Source organism: Alternaria viburni, assembly GCF_023758015.1.
Source record: "Alternaria viburni strain BMP 2772 chromosome Unknown scaffold_23, whole genome shotgun sequence".
Classification (NCBI taxonomy): Eukaryota; Fungi; Ascomycota; class Dothideomycetes; order Pleosporales; family Pleosporaceae; genus Alternaria; species Alternaria viburni.
In genome coordinates, this window is record NW_026055792.1 from 207146 (window position 1) to 232066 (window position 24921).

General features: G+C 53.1%; 9 protein-coding genes across 9 annotated transcripts; 3 read left to right on the forward strand and 6 right to left on the reverse strand.

The window, feature by feature from the left end:
• Nucleotides 1-1970: 1970 nt before the first annotated feature.
• J4E79_009067 (uncharacterized protein) lies at nt 1971-2920 on the reverse strand (the record flags this gene model as incomplete). Its single annotated transcript, XM_049357919.1, has 2 exons — nt 1971-2323; nt 2377-2920. 2 exons carry the CDS (start codon nt 2918-2920, stop codon nt 1971-1973), a joined length of 897 nt encoding a protein of 298 aa, XP_049207518.1.
• Nucleotides 2921-7687: 4767 nt separating this feature from the next.
• Nucleotides 7688-8047, forward strand: TIM10 (protein transporter tim10; the record flags this gene model as incomplete). Its single annotated transcript, XM_049357920.1, has 2 exons — nt 7688-7785; nt 7852-8047. 2 exons carry the CDS (start codon nt 7688-7690, stop codon nt 8045-8047), a joined length of 294 nt encoding a protein of 97 aa, XP_049207519.1.
• A 793-nt stretch (nt 8048-8840) lies between these two features.
• Nucleotides 8841-10973, reverse strand: J4E79_009069 (uncharacterized protein; the record flags this gene model as incomplete). The annotated part of the gene is made up of 2 exons (XM_049357921.1): nt 8841-9992; nt 10041-10973. The coding sequence occupies 2 exons, from the start codon at nt 10971-10973 to the stop codon at nt 8841-8843; spliced, it is 2085 nt and encodes a 694-aa protein (XP_049207520.1).
• A 475-nt stretch (nt 10974-11448) lies between these two features.
• Nucleotides 11449-12974, forward strand: J4E79_009070 (uncharacterized protein; the record flags this gene model as incomplete). The annotated part of the gene is made up of 2 exons (XM_049357922.1): nt 11449-11544; nt 11601-12974. The coding sequence occupies 2 exons, from the start codon at nt 11449-11451 to the stop codon at nt 12972-12974; spliced, it is 1470 nt and encodes a 489-aa protein (XP_049207521.1).
• A 165-nt stretch (nt 12975-13139) lies between these two features.
• On the reverse strand, nt 13140-14522 carry DLH1 (carboxymethylenebutenolidase; the record flags this gene model as incomplete). Its single annotated transcript, XM_049357923.1, has 8 exons — nt 13140-13207; nt 13264-13449; nt 13499-13717; nt 13767-13838; nt 13885-14021; nt 14077-14180; nt 14236-14427; nt 14481-14522. 8 exons carry the CDS (start codon nt 14520-14522, stop codon nt 13140-13142), a joined length of 1020 nt encoding a protein of 339 aa, XP_049207522.1.
• Nucleotides 14523-15523: 1001 nt separating this feature from the next.
• On the reverse strand, nt 15524-16509 carry J4E79_009072 (uncharacterized protein; the record flags this gene model as incomplete). The annotated part of the gene is made up of 5 exons (XM_049357924.1): nt 15524-15717; nt 15765-16073; nt 16155-16208; nt 16260-16295; nt 16452-16509. The coding sequence occupies 5 exons, from the start codon at nt 16507-16509 to the stop codon at nt 15524-15526; spliced, it is 651 nt and encodes a 216-aa protein (XP_049207523.1).
• Nucleotides 16510-17523: 1014 nt separating this feature from the next.
• J4E79_009073 (uncharacterized protein) lies at nt 17524-19317 on the reverse strand (the record flags this gene model as incomplete). Its single annotated transcript, XM_049357925.1, has 4 exons — nt 17524-17595; nt 17648-18382; nt 18442-19023; nt 19165-19317. The coding sequence occupies 4 exons, from the start codon at nt 19315-19317 to the stop codon at nt 17524-17526; spliced, it is 1542 nt and encodes a 513-aa protein (XP_049207524.1).
• Nucleotides 19318-19798: 481 nt separating this feature from the next.
• Nucleotides 19799-21184, reverse strand: J4E79_009074 (uncharacterized protein; the record flags this gene model as incomplete). The annotated part of the gene is made up of 3 exons (XM_049357926.1): nt 19799-19982; nt 20031-20805; nt 20857-21184. 3 exons carry the CDS (start codon nt 21182-21184, stop codon nt 19799-19801), a joined length of 1287 nt encoding a protein of 428 aa, XP_049207525.1.
• Nucleotides 21185-21691: 507 nt separating this feature from the next.
• Nucleotides 21692-24448, forward strand: J4E79_009075 (uncharacterized protein; the record flags this gene model as incomplete). The annotated part of the gene is made up of 5 exons (XM_049357927.1): nt 21692-21884; nt 21933-22003; nt 22053-22119; nt 22357-23680; nt 23728-24448. The coding sequence occupies 5 exons, from the start codon at nt 21692-21694 to the stop codon at nt 24446-24448; spliced, it is 2376 nt and encodes a 791-aa protein (XP_049207526.1).
• Between the last annotated feature and the right edge of the window lie 473 nt (nt 24449-24921).

Below are 24921 nucleotides of genomic sequence, written 5' to 3' on the forward strand. Positions count from 1 at the left end.
GACAGACAAGTGAAGTTCGGTGGCACGGGGACTTACGGGCCAGATGTTGGGCGAATGCTACAACCATGTGATCCGAGTTTCGGGGCGAATCTACCCATGGCATTAGACTGGATCAACAAATGCGACAATGAGCATGCTTGCAGAACCGATAAGCTCCCACCTTTGCCGAAGAGGCTACTGGATCTCCGCGATGGAAGAGTACGGCTTGCTCGAACAGAGGGGAAGCGTGGACACTACGCTTGTCTCAGTCACCGATGGGGCTCAACCCTGATGTTACAGACAAACGCGGTAACAATGAAGAAGTTTGAACAGGATATTCCGTGGCTAACCATACCACAAACTTTCCAAGACGCGATTACATTTACACGTGGGCTTGGACTCGATTACCTATGGATCGATTGCGTGTGTATAATCCAAGACGATGCAGTGGACTGGCAGAAGCAATCCGGTGCGATGGCTGAGATCTACAGCAACTCCTATGTTACCTTGGCAGCAGCTGTGGCTGAGGACTCTAACTCTAGACTCCTGTCTCACGGCGATCGGAGGTGTAATTTTGAGAAAATGCCTGTCGAACTTACGGTAAATGGAGTCGAAATTCCTGTATTTGGCAGACAAGCTTTAGAGCACGGTTCTTTTCCGTTGCTAAAGCGCGGCTGGGTTCATCAGGAACGCCTTCTTTCGCCTCGCATCATCTACTTTACCAGCGAGGAGCTGCTTTGGGAGTGCGTCGAGAAAAGAGATTGCGAATGTGAAGGCCATCATGGTTGGGATCCCCGAGCTAAGATACCTAGAGAGTCCGCAGCCGATGGACCCAACGATGAGGCCAGCGATGAGGCCAGCGATGAGACCAGCGATGAGACCAGCGATGAGACCAGCATTGGTTCCAGCGATCCCTTCTCTGACATGATGGACCCCAAAGACCCCCACGAGATGTGGCGTGTTATCGTGACCGACTACTCCACACTGGACCTTACCTTCCCAAAAGACTGCTTACCAGCCTTGTCTGGAATCGCTCAAGTTTTCGGCAAAACAATGGATGACGATTATGTAGCCGGCTTGTGGAAGAAATTCCTCATATCAGATCTGCTCTGGTTCAGGAGTCTAGAAGAAGCAGAAATGATCGCAGAACACTGGAGAGCGCCATCCTGGTCATGGGCGTCTACACAATCGGTAGACGAGGTTCAATTTCATGAGGTCGAACGGCCGCTTGCAGAGCTTGTCGAAGCGGTTGTCGAACCAGCGGGCAGGGACCCTTACGGGGAGTTGACCTCTGCATATATCCGGATCAAAGCGAAGGGGATTTGCGCAAACATCCAGCGTGATCTGACGTCGCCGACAGGATATACTGTAACTTTCCGTTCGGGTGACGACGCCCCCCTTCGCTTGAATCATTATGTTTGTCCACTGTTCAGCTTACGAACAACCAAGATCAAAGCGGAGGCTCTACAGCAAGTTATCATTGTCCCAATTGGGAAGAAGATCACATCCTATGGAGTAGCGATGCATTCAATACCTGAACATGGACTCAAGATTGGATTTACATATCCAGATGAGGCGCTATCATGTCTCGTAATTTCCAAGGACAAGACAGGTGAAGAGCGATGGCAGCGGATTGGGCTACTGCACCTTGGAAAATTTCCATTCCGGAACCAGGAGGATTGTCCCGCTACTGAGGTATACATGCCGCGCGTATATCTAAAGCTGAAGAGGCAGCATGGCATGTCAGACCAGGGGATTCAGTCGAGATACGAAGAAGGATTTGAAGCTCAAGAGGCCATTTTTCGAGCTTTCGATGAGGAGCCTATGCAAGAATATACCCTTTGGTAGCTATCCACCTTCGCAGTCATAACCGAGTTATACCCTAGCTCTATGAACAGTATGCTTTACCAAGAAGAGCGTGATTTTGGGCCTCGCAAGACGTTCCACCGTAGATCTGAGAGGGCGTTCTCCATCATATCAATCCAGCATGATCATGCGTCGTCACTACTGCCAGTGCTTTCCGGCTCGATAACTGCTCTAGCTCCAAGATCATACCTGTCGCCTTCCCGCAAAAAGTAAAATCTCGCGTCAGACGGCGGCAGAGGCCTCTCCCAGCTTCCCTCTCTCGACCAGAAACCACCATCGTATACCAATGCATATGTGCTGCCGATGACTTCCATCTCGTTTTTGTTGACCACCAGCGCGGTGTCTTCGTCAATTGCCAATCCCAGCAGCTCCGGGTAGGCGTTCAGGATCTCAAACATGTCGAAGTGCCTGTTGCGTACCAGGACATGCTGGTCGATGGCCGAGTTCTTCAAATATCCAAAGCCGACAGTATGATCGCCTGCAAACCACGTCAGTCTTTCTTCTACTATGACATGTATCCGAGAGACTCACCTATCATGATAGTGTTGTTCGCGGTGTCGCCACGAGCAAGGAAACTGCCAATGATACTCGCGCCAGCACTAGATCCAGAGATAACACCTCCGGCATCGAGAACATCCTGAAAAGCTGCTTCGGTTTTGGTGCCAGCGTAGGCATCGACAAGTCTCCATTGTCTGCCTCCACCGAAGAAGACGCCCTTCGCACTCAACAACGGCGCAATGAACTCGTCGGTATCGGCAACCGCGGGATCGTATGTATGCAATACCGTCACGTTGGTGGCACCATATTTGCGGAAGGCAACAGCAGTAGTGAAGTTCTGGTCGTATGTATCCTCGCCGCCTGCCGTGGGAACCACAACAATCGATGCATTGGGGCCGCCAGCAAGGGATATGATACGCTGGTAGATGCTCTCGCTCTGCAGATTTCCTCCAACGATTACGAGGTGGCCGTTCTCTGGACCGACATATGTCGTGTTAGTGCCATTTGTTCCGTAGATGGGAGTCGCGATGGCCGTGACCGCAAGAGCAGCGGTGTAGAAGAAGGCAGTAAGCCGCATGATGGATATGCTGATACCCGAGAAACTGGATTATACTCAATGCGAAAGCCTAATACATATACTGTCGACTGTCAGTGGCGGCATCTTATCACAAAGTTGATGCTGGGCATCGCATCATCGTGGGTCTTGGTCTGATTGGGCGGAGATCGACAGCACCTGCCCGAAGGGTATTAAAACCTCAACGGCAACCCCACTCTTACATCTCCCGGAGCATTGGCACGGAGATGCGCGGTACAAAATGAACGGTTTTGCAGGAAGTTAGTGGCTTGGTGGTGGGATGCACGATCTGATGAGATGAATGAAGACACGCGGGGCGCTAAGCGAGGTGATGATGTCACGCATTCAGTACTTTCAATCTCCGGACATGATCAATTATTGCTACCCTTTCTTTCAAGACAATCCATCGCCTGTTCACAGCTGAAAGAGATTGGTATCCGTTCACCATTCGGCGTAGCTGGGCTTACGAGGCCAAATCATGAGTGCTAAGCTGTCCCACATTTTGCCAAGCGATATACAGCCTTCTGGGTGAAGAAAATCTTCCTGGTATCGCAAGCTTTGTCTATATCTCTTCGCTTTCTTCGATATCGATTCTTGATTCTTGAACACCTGAGACTGGTCTGGTAACATCCTGATGACATCATCCGCGTGGTAGACGAGCTCCACTGGATGACCCTTGCCGTTGATGTAGACGGCCGGACAGCGCCCATGCTTTCTGTAGTCTTTGTCCTCGAAGACTTGAGACAGAACGATGAATACATTCAGTCTCAGCTGTTTGAGTGTAAATGAGGACTGGGTGTTGCTGCTGACACCGTCGCGCGATGAGCGCAACCGAACAGTTATGACCATGGAAGGGCGCGATTGATACGTGGCTCGAAGCAGCTCGATTATGTCGATGCGAACATCATCCATATCTTGATCCTCTGGCCGAACACCTATTTCAAGCAAAAGCTGGAAGTTTCTCGCCAAGAGGTCGACGTCGCTGGCGAAACCGTGTGGCCAGAGTTGGGCTTCATTCTCTGAGTCGGCTCTTACCATACGCAATCTCTCTATATATGAGAATCCGCCGAAATTGGGTCGGAGACCTTCTGAAGCGAGCATGAAGACGAATGAAGTGGTTCTATACGCATGGTATAGGGCGTCTGACCGTACCTTGCGATTGACACGGAACACAGGGGACTTCCACAGCGGCAGTATCGTAGAGAGCGGGCTAGCGAAGAGCTTTACGGTAGGCTGGACTGCATATGCAATGATAGCATGATAAACGGATGCAGGTAAAGCTGAGAGCTCCGGTTTCCGCGGAATTTGGCTCATAGTGACTACCTTCCCTTCATCTGAGCATGAGAAAGTAGATTGCACGTTCGCTTCGGGGGTAGTGCTTGCGAAGGTAACTGTGCCCATGGTCCCTTCAACCCTCAAGATCACCGATGCAAGTAAATTTGAATACCGTCTGAGGTTTAGCTGGTCTTCCTGAGCGATGGATCTGAAAGCGTTGTTGAATATGGCGGGCGCATCGTTATGACTTGGAGTCTCGATCGAGACTTGCAGCATTGCTCCAGACTCTGTCCAAAGTAATCGTAACAGCGGCAGCAAGTCGAGAGCGACTATCCAAGTAGGGCTGTGATCTTCCTCCAGCTCAGAAGACAAAGCGGAGTAATCGATGGTGACATGTCTCAGGAATTGCGCACGAGGGCCTGGTTGTTCGGACCATCTCCTGAAATAAGCCTGTTCGTACCAGGATGACACCAAGAAGTGGTTCCGTTGATATAAAACGCTGGCAGCTTCCCAGTAGACTTGACGACAGCTGAAAAGTAGCCCAAAGTTCCGTGCCACTTCTGATGTGACACCTCCCCAATGTGCGCGCGTGTCCCATACAAGGAGTTGTTCGTCAAAGACGTACAGTAGGTCGTATATCTGATTTCGGATCTCTGAGGGGAGCGAGATGAAAGAACGTGCGATTGCGTCCGCAGGCAATGAGTACGTCTCTGGGATTGCCCTAACCATGTCTTTCTTGTTGAATATTGCGGTGGTCGATTGCTTGGCTCTATCATGTGCTGACAGGGGACTTGACATGGCCGTATGCTGCTGAAGGCCAAAATTTCCATTGGGATTGTTCGAGTCGAGACGTGCTTTCATGACAGAAATGATGGAGTGTAAAGTGCAGAAGAAAGTACGAAGAGTAGAAGACAAACAGTAGTAATTGACCGGAGATATAGGAAGTAGAAGTCCCGCCCTGTGCGCTTTGACCTACATAGGCGGCCACTTACCGCATGCGGCCTCGTACGCAAACTCGCCGCTCTTACGTCGGGAAGTGGATCCTCGTCAAGGCTCCCATTTACTCACCACGCAGCTCTCAAACCCTCACCCCACAGCGCAATCCTTAGATCATCCCATACCCTAATCAAGCTACCCGGACGTCGAAGCTCATCGTAAGTCATCTCGAAACCCTCACCTCCCTCATCCACAGGGACCAGGCGTTTGAGCCACCTAGCATAGTACTTGCCGCGCTCCTCTACTTTGCTTGGGTTGCTCATATCGTGAATGGCACGGTGAAACTTCGGCCCTCGGGGCTTGTTTGGGTACGTGATTTCTACGGCAGTGCCAAAGCCGTTGATGTAGACGTTTGGGCAAGTCGCTCTCAGCCTACCAGGTTGAGCTTCCAGTACGTGAGATAAGATGATGAAAGCGTTGAGTTGTACATGGCGGAGAGTGAAGGTGCTTTCGTAGTGCGCACTGCGACCCCCTTTCCTAAAGCAAGTAAGTACGCATTTGATGGTGGCAGTAAAAGGTTCGTCCCATGTTGTTGTTTGGAGTAAATCGACAATACTGATGCGTAAGCTCTCCAGCGATGTTCTTTTACGTAGTTCGAATCGAAACTCGAGATGAACAGCCTCCATCCACCGCAAAATCGTTCGTGCATCTTTCGTAGCTGTCGTCTGGGCCGCCTTCTCAGCATGTGCTTCGTCTCGTTGTCTAGGCTCTTCGCTCGCGTTCCACCTTTTCATCCTTACCTTCGTCTCATTTTCGCTCTTAGCAGTACTAGTTCGTTTCAACCCCCTAGTGACTGCCCTGCCCATTCGCTTCCCGGTCTTACTCGATGCTTTTCTCTTGACCTGCCGGAAGGCCCCTGCGGGCATCTTTTCTGTCTTCAAGACTCCGGGGGCATCCTTTCTAAGCCAGCAGGGTAATCCCACAACGCATTTAGAAGTAGTACGTTTGGTCCGACATCGCATTATGAATCGAAAGGTGTTCGAGAGGTAGATGCTAGGCACGACGGCACCAATAAGTCTAGGGTGTCTCCTCGCGACTTTGAGTAAAGGAAAGTCTGGCACCGTGCTAGTCTCCAAACTGAGATCGATGACAACATCCTGAGGCATCTGCAGAGTGCGGTCGCAGATGATACTGAGTACATCGTGTGGGAGAGCGAGCAGGTGGTCTTTCGATTGTATCTGGCTTTTGCGTAATACTCGACCTTCCGCAAGAACCTCGAATCCGACTTTCGGTCTTGGATAGCCTGTGAGACAACGCCAAGTGATCTTACCCTCAGTCCCGATCTTGTTTAGAATGAGCCTCGAGAAGCGACGATCTAGGTCGCCGAACCGCTCAAGATCCAGTGCGTCTCGTCCACTGATGGTCGCCATAGCTTCTGCCAGTATGTCACTCCTCTTGAACTCAACCCACAACGTTTGACATGATGGTGCTATCGCGGCGTTGAGTAGTGGTAATATGTCGACATGTGTCGGAGAATCCCTGGTAAGAAAGCCGTTTTCGGAAAGGTCAATGACGACTCTATGCAAAACCGAGGCGTCGTGCCCAATATCTTCTAGCCAGGAACTTATGAATGATAGGTGCTCAGCTGTCCTAAGGCTATAGCGGTTACGCTGATTAGTGAATTCGACAGTTGTTCCCTTCAAGATCACGCCCATTCCTTCTTGGTAGATCTGTCGGCAGCATCGAAGCAGCTGTACGGACGATATGCTGCGAAACACGAAATCGTAGGAACCAATACGTGGGGATGCATTCATTGGAATTCCGTCACTCCTCGATGCGCTCCGGTGTGTCACGAATATGCTTTGTTCGACATTTGCAAATGCAAACACGTAAATTTGGTTTCGTGTCTCAGGTGGAAAACTTGTGAGGAAGCTGAAACTTCTCGAGGGCGAAGGTCTGCGGGTGCGTGGGTTGGAATGCATCGCGGCGGAGATGTAGAAGTCGCGCCATTCTTTATTCGCTCCGAAGAATACTTCTAGTGATAGCGAAACTGTGCTTTCTGTATCTGTAGTTTGTCAAACACAACCCGCGCATGTCAAGCTGAACCTAGCAAGTCTGCAATTGCCAATCCTGAGTATTGTGATGAGCTGTGGCAATCAAGGCTGTCAGTTTTCCTCGTCTTGCGTGTTTTGCTTGTGAGCATGGTCCGACAAAGAGAGGGACTACGCAGTCCAATTGTGGCGTAAATGTACATGATAATGTAATAATACGATGATAGATGTTGCTGGAAGGGTATTCCGCAGATGAACAGACGAACTGATGGTAGGCATACCGCGTCATCAGCGCTGCCATCCCGCACGTCCCCCACCGCGCACCCAGCTCCAAATTCCTGCTCGCGCGACATCATCGCCCGCCGTCACCCATGTCCAAATCCATCACCACGGCCACTCCACCCCAACAAGCCACCACGCACCCGTACCGTGCCTACCAACCCAACAAACTCGCCAATTGCGCACCCCTCATCTACTCTAGAAAGAAAACAACCACCCACCACTCAACATGTCAATGTTCTTCGGTCAAAAACCCCAAATCTCTTCGGAGCAAAAGATTGCACAGGCCGAGGCGGAAATCGACATGGTTTCCGACATGTACAGCCGGTACGTCTAAACGTCTCTCTCAATCTTTTCAAGAAACAAGCATTTAACTAACTTCCACTGCTCCAGCCTCGTCAAATCCTGCACATCCAAATGCATAGACACATCGTACCGCGAAGCCGATCTCAACAAGGGCGAATCCGTGTGCCTCGACCGCTGCGTATCCAAGTTCTTCGAGGTCAATGTCAAGGTTAGCGAGAAGATGCAGGGCGAGGCGCAAGGAAAGCAGGGTGGTGGCGGTGGCATGTTCGGTGGTGGAATGTAAAGAAGAATACTACAATGAATGCGCGGGGGCTGAGGCTGGATGATATGGATAAACGTCGTGTCTGTTGCTTTGGGCTACAAGAGGTCTTGCATTTGGGAGCAGAAGCGCCACGTTGTCGGGTGACCACGGCTGTGTAGGAGCACCATTGCAGCAAATGTTTCTCTAGTGGGAGATGCTGGAGGGTTGCTTTACATACTCCACTCCAGCCCGTTGATGCGCGACTGTCGACGTGGCCACAGTCCTAGCAATGATATCGCACGATACGAAGGACATGTACAATACAAAGTTTATGTTTTCAGTTCGACCGGTCTATGTATCAGGGTATCTCCCAATGTCGCACCTTACGTGTTGGCATGTAAGTGCAGTCCGATCAACTAACTCAGTGTCCAGTCATTCAGTCTTCTAATCATTAGGTGATGTCCTTGCTGAATAGTGAGCAAGGCATCGGGTCGGTCCATGAGCGTGTGCTTTCATAGCATCGCGAAACCGTAAACTCATGCAATCGTTGGGTATCGTACAATCGTGCCGCCATGGTATCTCTCTCATGTGAAAGAAGTGTCGATAAAAGGAAATGGAAGTGTACAAGAAGTCATCTGGTCTGGTAGAGACCGGAAAACCCAGATCCACGCAACAAGATCAAGTCGTAGATATGACCTTGCGTCAATCATGCAAAGAACGAGCTTTGAACAATAGCCGGGTGTATGTGGTAGCAGAGCATACGAAGTGGTGCCCAAGGCGCGCTGTTTTTCGTTAGCTGTTGGTCTGTGAGTACATCAGAAATGCCAACATACCTTCAACATGCTGTGTGGAAGCCTGGCACAAATCCACGGCGAATCTCCTCTCTCGATCGTTTGCGTTCAAATTTAGGTAGGAAACTCTTGATGTATCTCGTGGACTCAGCATCCATCGGCGTGGTGTCGAGTAGCTCGCGCAGGCGTGTGAATTCGGACGTGACGCGATCGGCATGATATTCCGCTTCCACAGCACTCTTCCTTGCTTCCATCGCGGCGATGTTGGCTTTTCGAGAACTGTCGGCGGCCGAAATGATGCACTGTTTGTTTCGTACGGTCAGGACAAGCTCTTCTTCAGCAATGGTTTTCAATCGAAGGGCTTCATCCGCGGTGTTGATTCGGAGGGCTTCACTTACCTCTGCAATCTCCACGTGACGCAGACGCTCTTGTGAGTTCTCAGGTTGCGCATCTATACGGTCGACGATGTCGTGAAGCATCTCATCTGCGTGGCTCGGTCTTCCAGAGGATGGCTGTTCGGCCGGGGTGGCTCTACCACTGGGAAATGCACCGAACATGCCTGGCTGGAAGCTCTTCTTATTAGAGACGTGATCAGACTCAGTCTCCAGCTTCGGTTCAGTCTTTCTTGGCAGATGAACTTTCGAGAGGCTCTTGGAATCGCGCAAGACCTTAGCAAGCGAGCTTCGCGTGCTACTCATGAACCCTTGCTTGGACGCCGCCGCCTCTGGTGATTTTGGGCTTGTCTTCTCACGGTTGAACAAGTTGCGAATGCTGCGTTTGGCTTTGATCCTGCTCGTAACAGTTTCCTTATCATGGTTGTCCGGAGGTGTATCTTCTGCAGGCGAGGAAGAGACTACAGGTGTGACGTGGCGGCGAAAGGGCTGACGGGCTTTAGGTATACCACGGCCCAATGCGTTATCAATACTGATCGACCTGGCAGTCTCCGCGGTCCTTGGCTTGGGAGGAACCTGGGTGCGGACTGTCTCTCGTGAAGGCTCGGCGTGAGGCAGTGACGAAGAGCTCAATTCGGCAGCACTGGGGTTTGCAGTCGAGTCGTCCTCGACAGTAGGGTAAATCGAGCTTGGTGAGGGACTCGCGTCTTCGCGTGCTGGTGCTGTCCGCCTGACTTTGCTCACGGTGAGGGAGTCGTCGGGTCCTGGTACAATCGTAGGCTCAGAGAGCTCTTCAAGCTGTTCCTGATTCCATTGTTAATACCGTCACGCCACGCAATCGAGTTCACATACCTGATAGGCGTCCCAGGAATCAACAGGCGGGTCAGAGGAGTCTCGAAGCAACGGTACAGACCTGGGCTCAGGTGTAGGCGTCGCAGACCTATCTGAGATAGGCGACACACTGCGCTCAGTCTCTACAATTACCTCAGGTGTGTTACCGACAGTTGTCGCGTCTGGGAAGATCATAGACGGAGACGAAGGCAGCTGGGGAGACTGAGCGTCAAGACTGGGCTTCCTCGCTGGCTGCATCGATCGAATGGGGCTTATCTTAACAACTGGACTTCCATTTGCCGTGAGTTCTGCCGTGCTGTGTACTGGCGATGTAGTCGCAATGCTCAAGGATGCTTTGGACGTTGTCGCCCTGGTGATTCGACTAGCAAGAGCACCTAGAGAACGCGGCTGAGGAGTACGCTCTGGTAGTACCGCGGGGATAGCGGGTACTGCCGGGATGGAGTCGCGCTGACCGAGAATGACTGCGTCTGCATCGGCAGAAATCGTGAGGATGGGTCCAGTTCCTGAGCTTGAGCCCGACGCCGTCGAATGCCATGAGAGGCGCTTTACCCTGCTGCCTTCCTTGCCATTGGAAGGCGTTTGACGGCCAGAGTTGATCCCGCTTCGCGTAGGGAGCGAGCTCCTCTTCGAACTGAGACGAGGAGGAATGTTCTCTGGGGCGAGAATGGGCCAGTTCTCCAGCGTTGGGCTCGGCGTGAATGCGTCCACCAAGGTGCGCGAAGCCTTGGGAGGTGAGTTGGGGTCTACGACCTGCGCGACAGGCGGACTCGGCAGCGGTTTCTCGCTCTGGGGGCGACGAGGGAGGCGAGAAGTGCCCGTAGGCGTCGTCGTCGCGCGCGTTGCCGGCGACAATGCCCTCTCAGGCAGCGGACTTCTCACGCCAAACGAGGCGGGTCGGATGCTGGGTATCTTTGATTTGTTAGCGCCCGTCATGTTAGCATGTGTTGACAGCTTTGACAAGCTGTCAGGAGGTCACAGCAAAGAGGTTCGGCACGTGTCGGGGCGAGGCGGTCGCGATGCGGTGGGAAGGCGCCTGAAGTTTCTATTGTAGCTGCCAGATCTGGAGTTCTGCGCACGGACGCGTCTACTCATGGAGGAGCAGTGATGGTGAAAGAGGAAGTCCGGACACGTGCAGTGCACTCCTACTCTTTCTGGCATCCCTGGTTGAAATCACATACCGTTCCATGATTTTGGTGTTATATTTGACTGCTACTCCCTGGGTTTTGGTCATATTATCTACATCACGTTGTGCAGTGTACAGAAGAGGAGAGTGGAAGTCGCGATGTGTGAGGTCATCAAAGCTTGGGCCACGTTCCGTTTGCGAAGAGGCCAGCCAGACGCGTCCGATACCCGGAACCAATTCATTGCATAGTACACGACCAACTCGCGCAACGCTCTTTCTAGAATCATGGCGAAGACATACAAGCAAATGAAGGAGGCCTGGGTGTCTGGACACACCGGGAGCTCCGTAGCAGACGTGAACAGCGTCTCGCTCGCAATGCCTGTACCGTACACACACCCACTACTCGAGCAATGCACTCTTACTAACTGCATGCACAGCTGAGCATTCTACTTTGGTCTGTCATTCAGTCGCGCATGCGTCTCTTCACGCCGTACACGCCGCCTGCCTTCCTCGTCGACTTCCTGCTCAACTGCGGTGCCACGTTGTTCGCGACTACCATATACTCCTCGTCGCCATGGATCCTGAATCTCCTTCTGCTGCTCCCGGCAATTACGCTATACGTCTTCGAGAAACCGGTCGCGGTGAAGGACGCTCCAAGGCCACCGAAGATTGATAAGTCGGAAAAGGACACGAAGCTCGATGCGCTGCCCGTCAAGCCGTTTATAACGAATTACCGGGGCGCGATGATGGTTATAACGTGTGTTGCTATTCTGGCAGTCGACTTCCGCGTCTTTCCGAGGCGCTTTGCGAAAGTGGAGAATTGGGGTACATCACTCATGGATATGGGTGTGGGATCTTTCGTCTTCACAGCCGGGGTGGTTTCTGTCCGGGCGTCTCTCAAGGAAGGAGCTGGTCTTCAGCCACTGTCAAAGCGCTTGACAGCATCAATCAGACATGCCATCCCACTCTTGGTTCTAGGCATCATACGGCTCATCTCTGTAAAAGGACTGGACTATGCCGAGCATGTCACAGAGTATGGTGTACACTGGAACTTCTTCTTCACCCTCGGCTTCCTTCCCCCGTTCGCCGCTCTTTTCCAATCAGCCTTTGACTTGGTTCCCTCCTATGCCGTCCTCTCACTTACTCTGGCTGCCATTTACGAGATAGCTTTAGACTGGACTTCCCTCGGATCCTTCATACTCATAGCCCCACGCACCGATCTCTTCTCTCAGAACCGAGAAGGCATATTCTCTTTCTTCGGCTACCTCGCCATCTTCCTTGCCGGTCAATCGCTGGGCGCCTCCGCACTACCTAGGCAACAGCAGATCCCCAAGGATGCCACATTCCAGACGAAGCTTCGGCAATCCACATTTGGCAAGCTAATCATGACCTCCATGCTGTGGACCGTGTTGTTTTACTTCTCAACTAGCTACTACGGTCTTCGACTCCCCGTATCGCGCCGCCTAGCCAATCTGCCCTACTTCCTCTGGGTCTCGTCGTTCAACAGCTACCAAATTACCATTTGTTACGCTATCGAAAGTTTTCTCTTTCCGAACTTGTACAAAGCTACAACTAAAGCCGAGGAATCGCGGAGAAGCAGGGATGCAACCAGCACTGTACTTCATGCTTTCAACCGCAATGGTCTCGCAGTCTTCCTTGTGGCGAATCTGCTCACGGGTTTGGTTAACATGACGTTCCCGACCTTGCACATGAGTGTTGTGCAGTCCATGGCAATACTCGTCGCATACATTGCTGCTGTCACTGCAGTCGCAGTGGGTCTAGACATGTACAATCTTACTATAAAGCTGTAGGCTTGCTGTTCGTAGACTACTGCAATGCGACTACTAAGGAATGTGTCCACATGAAGCCTTCTCATGACCGAGAATCAAAGAAGTGCATTACTCCGTCTCGTAAACCACCACCTGTTCGTAAATCTTCCCCCATAGATGCACCGAAGCAAGATCACTACATAATTGTCACACCTTCTCCGGATCGTTGATACCGCCGTTGGTAATGATGTACGTCGCCTCCTTCTCCGGCATGTCTAACGCAGTCCGTTAGTAGAGATAGCAAGAGTAGTAGCAACGAAGGATGACATACCAGGAGAGTCTTGGATCTTGGCAACACGCTCCTCACCGCGACCCTTACGGAGCAGAATCCTCGTAGCAGACGCGTGAGCAAGGATGTGGCCACCGATCGGCTTGCGACCGTCTGCGCCAGCGAAGAGAGCGCTCGCACCAGGGTCGCTCTGAACTTGGTTTGTCAATAGCACGGCGACATTGAACTCTGGGCAATGTCAGCAGAGATCGAAGATCAAGGGTGATCTTCCGCGCACCTTCAGCGACATGTGTCAACTTGGAGAGGAACTGGTTGAGCTTCTGCTGGCGCTCATTCAGTTCACCTCGACCTGTATAATCGACACGAAACAGGGCCATGATGCTGTCGATGATGAGTAGTCGGTACTCGTTGCTGACGAAGAATTCGGCGACTTTGTTGAGCAGCTCCATCTGATGCTCCGAGTTGACAGCGCGGGCATAGGTGATGTTGTCTTGGGCTATGGACGGTCAGTAGAGACGCGATAGGGATATGGGAACGGTACCCACCAGTCTCAGGGTCTACTCCGAAACGCTCTGCGATCTGGGCTATCCTCTCAGGCCGGAACGTACCCTCGGTATCTGCACAGTGGTTAGTGGGGTTCGAAGAGAGCGACACCCAACGTACCGATGTATGCCACTTTGCCTTCTGCGCCACCCATGTCCTTCGGCAGCTGCGCAATGACGGACATGGTATGTGATAGTTGAGTCTTTCCGCAGCGGAACTCTCCGAAGACCTCGCTGATGCTCATGGTCTGGAAGCCACTGTTGTATATAGTCAGCGTCAATGCTCGGAAGATTGACTGTGATGTGCACTCACCCTCCGAGGACTGCATCGAGTGCCTTGCTGCCAGTAGAGATCTTGATGACACGCTTGCGTAGATGTCCGAGTTCATGGGCGGTCTGGAAACCTCCACCAGAAGGCTGCAAGGGAGGTTAGTGATGCGCAGTCAAGTGCTGGCCTACCGCAGTGACATACCTGGCATTTGGCGATGGCGTCCTTGACTTTGTCAACCTTGATCTCACTGAAGCCCTTGATCTTGAGGAGGTTGCGACGAGTAGCCGAATGCACCGACGCGATCGTATAGTAGCCGTTTGACTTGAGCTTCGAAATGTCGACAGCACCGATGCCATGCGCCTGAATCGCATCGATGTCGACAATGAAGCCGTCCTTTGTGGGGTTAGTCAAGATCACTCTTACTGTGGAAAGAGACAGTCACTCACATCATTGTTCGAGTCGTCGCTGGCCACTGAAGAAGCACCCATAGTAACTGCTGGTGATAACTGACGCGAGATGAGATGAAAAGGAACGATACGAGCGAATTACGAATGATGCGTATGCGAGCGATGCTTGGAGATACGAGAGGGAGAATAATGCGAGGAGAGGACGGAGAAGATTCTGCGGAGGTAAGATCGTGGAGGGAGGCATGATGGGAAGGAGCGCTAGGCTCAACTCCACGTGTATGACTGAGAGGAAGGAAGGGGCAGCCACCACCAACGCGATAGCCTTCAATCCTGAGATAAAGCTGAACGTGCACCAGCTAAATCGTAAGCAGAATCCGAACACAAAGACGGTGATGTATGTCCCAGTCTACTATGTCCATAAATTGCGACAACTCTCAAATTTGGGCAGCTCAGATGCTTACGGCCGCGACCGATTACAGCAACAAAGTCAAAACATGGAAAGTAAATGTTCATGAGATTGCATATATTCGAAATAGATGATACAATCTAGATCTATCACATGCAAGCACAATGAATTGTAAACATGATAACAGACAGATATACCGACTCAGCTCCCGACAAACACACACAGTCTCCTTCACTCTTCCCCCTCAACCCCTGGGGGCACTCTTTCCACACCAAACCACCACAGCCGCCTCCAGCTCCATAAGCGAACCTGATCTATCCAAGCAAATTCGCATCAACAACGCTTCTGCCGAAGCCGCAGTCGATCCAAATCACTTGCATGCAGACAGGCCGCCGTCCAAATCGCCAAGCCGTCGTCTGTCGAAAGAATGGTAGAATGGTTGAAGTAAGGGATACAATGTTCGTGGGGTATCAGTGTAAGAATCGTGAAGAACTTTTGCCGTATCCGTTGATGACTCGTGAATGCGTGAGATATGCCGATATGATGCTGAGATTGGCCAGGAAAACGATTGTGATGAAATGACAAACTAAGGGAAGGCATGGAAATGCATGCCAGGTAGGCCAGTGGTCGCCGCGATGTTACTCAATGGTGGACCTCTGGCGAAGCTCACAATCGTCTAAGCGACAGTAGCGGTGGGGGCAGCGGCCGGGACGGGAGCAGCAGCGACAGGGGCAGCGGTGGCGTCGCCGTTGACCTCAGCCTGTGTGCAGTCCCGGGAGATGTGACCGGTCTCACCGCAGCGGTAGCAAGTCTTGCCGGCAGTGTTCAATGGGCCACCGTTGGGAGCAGTGCAATCGCGGGAGATGTGGCCTGGTTTGGTCAGAAACTGTAACTAGGAACGCGCTCAGTTTACTCACCAAGCTTGCCGCAGGCGTAGCACTTCATGGCTTGGGCCTGGCAATCACGGGCAAAGTGATTGGGTCCACCGCACTTGTAGCAGGTGGCCGGGCGAGCGCCGCCAGCGAAGCCGCCACGGAAACCTCCTCCGTATCCGCCACGGGGAGCACCAGCGCCGCGACCCATTCCAGGGTTGGGGCAGTTACGGGCAAGGTGGCCGGCGATACCGCAGCTGTAGCAACGTCCGCTTGTGCCGGCTCCGCTCAGGCGCAGAGTCGGGCAATCAGCCTGGACGTGTCCGAGACCCTGGCAGTGGTAGCACTGCTTGGCTGTTCCTTTGTCAGTCCTTCATTCTCTGGATGTATAGCCGCCTGTGTTCTCGACATGCGCCAGGACTCGGGGTGACGTACTCTCGGTAGTGCGTGGGTGCGGGCATCCGTTGGACTCGTGGCCTGGCTGCTTGCCTGTGCAAAGGTTAGTCCATAGCCGCAAGTGGTGGTTAGGTGTGTTCTTACAGTTGTAGCAAAGCCTCTCCGACGAAGAGCAGACCTCTGCGCATTATTGTTAGTCGCATTATTTTGTGGAAGTTGCCCCATCGCTCGGGGTCACGCGATGCAGGTACCGCAGCTCGAGACAATGTTCGCGATACAAGTCCCGACCATGCGACTGCAGCGCGCGCGCCGAGCAGATGCGCGGATATCGCTTACCGGCGTAGTGGCCAACGTTTCCGCACTTGAAACACGCACGACGGGATAGAGAAGACATGATGTTGTTTCTCTGCGTATATCTGGGCAGCGTATAAGTATATAGTCGGTGGTTGTGTGAGCAGCGAGGAGTGGATCGCGAATGAGGGGCGGTTGTGTGGTGTGTTTGCTGCGACGTGTGCTTTGGTCCTCTGGTTTGCTCGAGGAAATGCGCGCCGAACAGCAGGAGTGAGAGGCGCACGTACCTGCTTCGTTTACTTCTTCAATTTCTTCACCTGCGTTCGCCAGTCAGTCGCAGATTTTTCGAGGGGCTGTTGTCGAGGGGTAAAGACTGCGGACGGAGCACGCGCCAGGGCGGAACCTCGCGCGCACCCTCGAGACGGAGCAATCCTCGGCAGGCGCAACCTACTTTCTTTCAACTTTCCAGACCTTCTTCCCGCTGCAACACTTCTTCAACCTCCTGCCAGTGGTAATTGTGGTGAGAGAATGAGGGGATCGTGGAATGTTCGGGCAACGGGCAAAATGCATCTCCCATGACGGTGGTCCCTGCTCCGTGCGCTAGCGAAATGCGCAATCTGGTTCTTCCCGAGGTCGAAAGTGCGTCCCAAACGGCCCCCAATTGCATCATGCGACGTTTCAAACGACTGCAACCTTACCCTCTTCACCCTAGACGACTTCTGTCTCCTATCCTCGTGCAGCAAAGGCGTTCTGCCTATGCCGTCGGCCCCTGACCTATCTTTTCCAGTTCCTCCGCTGCTGCCGCCAGCTCGAGAACTATGTTTCTGCCCCGCTTCATGACACCATGGCTGCAGTCGCATGTCTGGAGCTAGGACGCAAAGTTAGCTTCTCCACAAGTCAGTTAGTAATCACCCTTTGGGAGATCCAGATATGTCAGAGGCGCCGAAGAGGCAAGTGGCCGATATATTCATAAGTATTCGTGTCTATGTATTATTCAACGCCAACAGTAGTGGAGCTTCTGTTGTAAGAGTGGGTGGCCATATTCCTTACTCTACTGTGTCGTTCCGAAGAGAAGGTCTCGGGGCGTTTGCACGTTGCATCGAGATTTGTAGGTCTTCTAGTCTTCAGACTCGATGACCGCAGGTGCCTTAATTGTCCTGCTCTTGAGGAAGTCAAGGCCTTCGCCACCCTGTTTTCGATTAGCATATAGTCTCATATCTCAAACAGCCTCGAGAACTTACGTAGGAGATCAATGGTGAAACTTCGACGTAGGAGTCGGAGTCCTCGCTAACGACAGTCGCACCGGCGGCTTGCACCCATTTCCTGCCCTGGGTCATGATGTCCGCCTTGCTGGTATCCGGGTCGTCTTCACCAGTTCCGCGAGCGTTCTTCAAGGGCGAGAACTCGTCCTCACGCTTCACTTCCATGCATGCAAACTTCTCGAGAGTCAGGAAGGGGAAGCAGTCAAAGACAAACTGCTCCAGCTTGATGCCATTTGGCTTCTCTGGCTTGACTGTCTCTCCGGTCTCGGTGTTGACGAAAGGAATCTTCTTGCGGGCGACGTGGTGAGGCAGCTTCTTTGCCCACTCTGGAATGCTCTCGAGAAACTTGTATGAGTAGTAGTGGTTGACAATGTTGGCAGCACGGAACTTGAGCAGGCTGGAGTCCTTGGAGTCCTTGGCCTCTGCGTCCTCGGTAGAGATTTCCGAGTATTCGACAACATCTGGCTTGCCGTTCTTCTGCAGGATGAGACCAACGGACTCCTTGGCGTTGCGCTTGCGGACGACCTTGGTAGCAATGTCCACGTTCTTCGAGGCGGAGAAACCGATGAAGACGGGGTCGGCGACCTTGACGAGGCAGTTGTCGACACAGTAAGCGTGAATGTGCTGGATGCCGCGCTTGCCCATGTCTTGTACGACGCCGGACTGGATGAGAGCTTGGTAGAGACCGCCATTGCCATCGGGTGCGACGGCGACCTAGTTATTCTTAGTATGTTGTCCTGGTCTAACAGTACCCTGGATGAGAGCGAACGTACCTTTGACTTGCTCTCCAGCAGGATCTTGCCCTCGTTCGAGATGCATGGCAGGACACCCTGCTCGAAGATGACGACGTTCTCCTTCTTCAGGCCAAAGTAGTTGTGCTTCTCGAAGAAGTCGGCGGTAGGGCCGCGAGTAGGCCCGCTGGTCATGACGTACCACGGGATGGTTACGCTCTCCTTGTTGTGCTTCTTGGCGGCCAACATCTCGGCCTTCCTGATCCTCTCACCCTGCAGCTGGAACAGGCTCTTCTTGCTAGGAAGGCCAATGTCGAAGCATCCCTTGGGCGCTGAGCTGCCCAGACGGGTGCCCTGGCCACCAGCCATGAGCACAACCGCGACCTTGTTCTCGGCGATCAGGTCTAGTCCGCTGTCGTACCATTTGTCGAGATCCTCCTGGGAGGACGAGAGGACGGAGGATGTGGCATTCTCGGGGAGGGGCTCGAGCTTGTTCTCGCTGGCTTCGGTCTCGGCGGGGTGGAGGGCTCGCTCGGTGATTTCGTTGATGTAGTCGGGGTTGAAGTTGCTCAGCTGCTCGTAGAGTGTCGCCTTCTCAGCTGTGGAGAGCTTGTCGTAGAAAGCCTAGTCACGTCGGTCAGCAAAGATGCATGTGATGAGAACAAGTCCTGGGGCACGTCGCGGGGTTGAGCAAGCCATGCAGTGCTCACACAGTCCAGCGAGGTGCTCCCAGACTTGCAACACCAACGCCCGGGCTGCACTTACGAAAACCTGCTCTTGGCCAGCCTTCTGGTACTTGGCCTTGAGCTCATTCAGCTGCTCCTCTGTTGGCTCCTTCGCCGGTGTGCCCTGGGGTGCGCCCCCAGTAATGTTGAGCTTCTCGAGCGCGCTGTTGACGGTATCCTTGATGGCGTCCATGGTGATGCGGGGTATTGGCGGGGTAATTCGTGCAATGCAGAAAGAAGTTGCAATTGATCTCGAAAGTGTATGCTTGGAATATACACTGAATTCGTGGAAAGGTACAGTCTTGCTGGCTCACCGCGTCCTTATGAAGATTCGACTGCAGCATAGCACTGACGCCTCGTGTTGCCCCACTCGGCGTGCGTCCCTGCTGCACATGGGTGCGTTCGAGCCTCCCGAGATCGTCAGCGCCCGCGTCACTAATTTTAGACCTGTTGTGTACCCTTCGTATTTCATGAGCTGTGACTACATCGTAAAGCTAGCAGTATGGCCAGTCGCTTAATGCCATTCGTAACTACACAATCCCAACCAGAAGCCTCTAGTTGAGCAAACAACGAGCAAAATATATGCCGCTTCAGCGCAATGCTTAACACCAGGCCATCCAAAAAGCAAGCCATATGCAACTCCCGCAACGCCATGACGTCGTGTAACCATCTTACTAATGTCCGTTGACCTCCGCCTTCTCAGGCTCAGCAGGCTTGAGCGCTTTCTGCGGCGCTGGGTTCAGTATGCGAGTGGCGTCGATCAAGCCGGCGTTGGGGTTCAGCTTAAGACCAAAGCCTGGAAGGTCGAGAGTCTTGACGTCGAGATATCCCTTGGTGGGAATTGGCTCGTTGGTGAAGCTGCACAGTATTAGCACAACACTTTGCGCACGCGGAAGGGAAACTTACAGGTTGCCGAACACGGGCAACACAGACTTGCCATCCGGTGAGTTCGCGAGGTACTCTTGGAAAGGCGAGTTGGCCTGAGAAACGACGAAATGGTACGAGTATGGTCCACTGGCGTGAGGAACAACGGGAATATCGTAGGCAGCAGCCATGGCCGAGATCTTGATGAGCTCAGTCATACCGCCAACCCACATAACATCGGGTTGGAGAATGTCCAGGTTGCGGCCCTCGATGAGTTTCCTGAAGCCATATCGTGAGTACTCGTGTTCGCCAGTGGTGAACTTCATGCGGGGGTGAGCGCGCTTGATCTGCTCAAAGCCATCTGAGTCGTCAGGCGACAAGCACTCTTCCCACCAGTTCAAGTTGAGGTGCTCGGTGGCCTTGACCACTTCGATGGTGTAGGGTACGTTCAAGCTCATGTAGCAGTCGACCATGAGGGGAAAGTCTGGCCCCACGCTTTCGCGATGCTTGGTAAGGAACTCGACATTCTTCTTCAAGCCTTCGACACCCTCACCAGGGCCGTATGGTAGTGGTACCTTGGCGCCGAAAAAGCCCATTTCCTTTGCCGCCGCTGGCTCGGGACCAGTGCAGTAGAAGTTGAGCCTTTCCCGGGTCGCTCCACCGAGCATCTTGTATACGGGCTCGTTGCGGATGTGGCCGAGCAGATCCCAAATAGCAAGATCGATGACTGAGATGACGGCGACCGGAAGACCCTTGCGGCCGTAGAACATGGACGCACGGTACATTTGCTCGAACATGTGGTTTGTGTCTCTGGGATCTAGCTTGGATCAGAATGAAGACTCGTAGCGTCGCACAACTGGATACTCACCTTGGCCTATTAAGAAGCGCTCAAAGTGCTCAGCGACTAGCCAGCACGCTGGCGGCCCGCCAAAGCCAGTAGCGAAACCCTTGGTGCCGTCACTGGCCTCGAGCTCTACACAGAAAGATCCCAGAACATTGATTCCCCAGCTAGTTCTTGACTTTCGGTACTGCTCATATCCGCTCATGGGGGTGGAGATCTTGCTGTCGATGAGCCAATGTCCGCCAGCGACATTATGGTAGTCTCCGCCGCTGCCGGGGCCCTGTGTTATGAATGTTCGCACGTGTTTGATGGTCGGGAAGGAGCGCGCTGCGCCAGATTCTTCGGTGGAGGGCATGATCACGTTAGGGAGAGGAGTGTGGAATCGACAAAGCAGAAGACCACAGAGTATAGAGGAGGGGTAGATAAGTGCACGGAGGGTCAGAAATGATATTTAAACCGCGGAATAGCGGCGTGCCAGGCTTCGCGTCTGCTCAAGAGGGTCCCTCGGTCCATCTCGCTGCGATTTGCGACGATTTGCGACGACTTTGGAAGAGCCATTGATACCTGGGCTAAGAAGTGGAGCGCGAACGCGTGAATAGGCGTCGCTGTGAGGCGTTCGGCACCCAGGTCGGAATGTGGACAAGGCCGAAGCATGTGTTTTTGCTGACGAGTATTGTACCGAAAAGCCAGCGGCCCACTCGGTGCCACCAATCGAAGGATGCGGAGGGCGCGCTTGCCGGTCTATACGATTTACGATATCTGGGGTAGGGAACTAGAGCGTGCAGGCGGGGCTGCAAGAGTAGAACCCTCGGTGTAGCTCTTCCGAACCTGCACGCCCCCAATCGCATTCGCATTCATCATCATGGACGCCAGCACAACCCACCAGCAGGCGGCAAGTCCAAACGGCACTGCGAAGCTCTCCAACCACTCTCCTGGCGATGCGCAAGACTGGAGTGGTGATGAACGCTCCAGCGACGAAGAAGCCCACGACAGAAGCCAAAGCGGCACGTCGAACAAGCGGAAGCGGCCGCTTTCTGTGAGTTGTGAGACATGCAGTAAGTGTGACACAACAGGATGAGGCTGTTGAGGCTCACCATACGTAGAGCAGCGAAAAGTCAAATGCGACAGAGGCGCGCCTGCCTGTTCCTGGTGCTTGAAGAACCACTCAGCATGCGTCAGTTGCGCCATCCACTGACATCACCCCCAATACTCAATCGCATCAGGTCTACCTTCCGCGCAAGAAGCCCGGCCTGCGCGCTGGCTATGGACGAGAGCTCGAGTCGAGACTTGGTAAGTCGCGCATCTTCACCACCCCGTTCTGGAGTAGCCGAGGTCTGGATAAGCAGACTGAAGTTTGCCGTTATCGCTGGCAAACTTCGCGCGCCCACAGTCATGACAGTGCCCGGGTGGGATTTGATGGAGGTCACGACTGTCGCGCAGCTTGACTAAGCGGGCGCTCCTTCTGTCCGTCAGCCAGAGACCCTACAGGGCAATCGCGACCACAGCTGACAATCGTCCCTTCCCCAGACAAGCTCGAAGCGCTACTCGTCCAGCAGCAGTCGCAAATCAACCATCTTTCCAGCACCCAAGTCGCCACGTCCGGCCCGTCACCCCAAGAGGTAGCCGCGTTCCGAAGCCCGCCCGTCATCCAAACCCCCCATATACCGCGTCCCGAAACGGCCCTCTTCATCCAGAAGCCCACGTTCCCTTCGCAGAGCGCAATACAGAACCAATATGGCAACGGCGTCACGGACAATAGACCCACCCCCTCGGTCACGGGGAATGGCTACCAGTCCGAGGATGTGAGCATGAGCGGTGGCTTGTCCAGGGATGGCTACACACCATACAATGAGCAATACCAGCCGGCCATATCGAGGACTCTCGGTCACGCGGATGCCGACTTCCCACCGTACGACCTTCTATATGGCCTCGTCGATCTTTTCTTCAAGCACATCAACACCTGGTGTCCCATCCTCCACCGCCAGAGCACCCTGAACTCGCTTTTCGGAGACGCGACGCTAGAAGAGGCGGATCGAATCATACTACACGCAGTTGTCGCGACAACTGTCAAGTTCTCTACCGACCAGCGCTTGACTGCCGAGAAGCGCACGCGCTACCATAAGAACTCCAAAGAGAAGGTCTTGCTGTATGGCATCGAGAACAGCTCTGTAAAGTCGTTGCAGGCGCTTGTGATCCTCGCTCTGGACGTTGTTGGCTGCTCCAATGGCCCTCCCGGCTGGAACCTTCTGGCTCTAATTACGCGCTCAGTCGTCCAGCTAGGACTATCAGTCGAAAGCTACTCACCGAGCGTCGCTCCACAATTTGCGTCAATATACACCTTGCGCGCCATGACGCTGCCTGAGCCCAAGGACTGGATCGAAGAAGAGAGCCGACGCCGCCTTTTCTGGATGATCTACGTCTTAGACCGATACGCGACCGTTGCCACGGCTTTCGAATTCGCTCTCGACGAAAAGGAGATCGACCGTCGGTTGCCGTGTCGCGACGACATGTATGCGCGCAACGTGCCCGTCGAGACGCGATGGTTCCACACTTCGACACGATCCGACTACAGCATGAACAGACCAGAAAACCTGGGCTCCTTCTCATACTACGTCGAAGTCCTGGGGATTCTCACACGCATCCACAAGTTCCTCAAGAAGCCTGTAGACATTACATCCTTGTCCGACGTTGAGACCTGGCAAAGCGAGTACCGTGAGCTTGACAATGCCATCGAGCAATGGAAGTACAATCTTCCTCAAGAATTTGGCAACTCTGCGAGATTGTTTGCTAAGCCGGGTATGGGACAGAATTTGGATAGTGGTTTGGTGATGCTCCATGCGGCCTTCCACACGTAAGTTTGTCTTCCCTTTGCCTTAAGGAAGAAACTAACTCTGGCAGCACTGTGATTCGTCTTCACTCATCTGCGGCGTACCCTACCCATCGTTCACCCATCTTCACACCGTCCTTCAGCGCTAGCCAGCGGTGTCTCAGTGCTGTTGAGAATATCACAGCCTTGTGTGCTACCGTACGCGACAACGGTTTGCTGAGCAAACTTGGCCCGCCCTTCGCATTCTCGCTCTGGGTAGCCGCACGTGTTCTCTTGGTCCACGGATCCACCATCGATCACCGAGTCGATCAATCCATCAACCTCCTTGTCAGCACTCTCCAGGACATGGGTCAGTACTGGGAAGTAGGCACGCGCTATGCAAGTCTTCTTTCACGCGTACTTTCCGAATATCAAGAGAGCCAGGACACTCCGGCTGGTGCGAATGGTGAACGCGTAACACCTTCAACCGTAAAGATCCTCGCCGACATGCGACGATGTGCATTCGATCTCGACTTCCTCATATCCCGCCAACCCAAGCTCAGCAACAAACAAAATCTGAAGATACCATCGGTGACTCCAGCTCGAACACCTGCAGCGAATGAGCTAGAGTATCTCGATGTGTTCGACTTCTTCAACATGCCTCGACTCCCTGTGTCGATAGACGGAGCCATGAGTTACCCTGCGCCAGACGGCAACATCCAATTGCCAGACGGCGGGTTTGGAAACGAGTCGAACATTACCAATTACATGGTTGATGCGAGCTCAGATTGGTTTATGAAGCAGTCGGCATAATATTTCTTTTTGTGTCTTGGGTGCACGGAAAATGGACTGTAAAAGTTGGCTGATCTTTCGGTACATAATAATGCGTTCTGGACCCTGTTCATAGTCTTGTCCATACAATCTCTCCCTACTTTGAATGATACCCTATTTTATCTCCAACAGACTTATCTAGCTCATCACCAGTGATCCATGCATGCAATGAGTCCAAGGAGCTCGACGTTCAGGACCGTACCTGGGCGTGGTTTGTAGTGTACGCTTGTCCGGAACCGCTCATTCCGATCGGAATGCCATCGGTGCGTTATCTGCATCCTCGCTCGACCTCTGTAATCGACACTTGACAACACATCTCACTGATCAAGCAATACTGTCATTCAATTCAGTGTGATCTACGCGACTACTTACATGCTCCATCAAGCTTGCGTCGATTTGGTTCTTGTACAATACCGTGTATAAGACAGTCGCCGTTTACCGTCGGAATAGGCTGG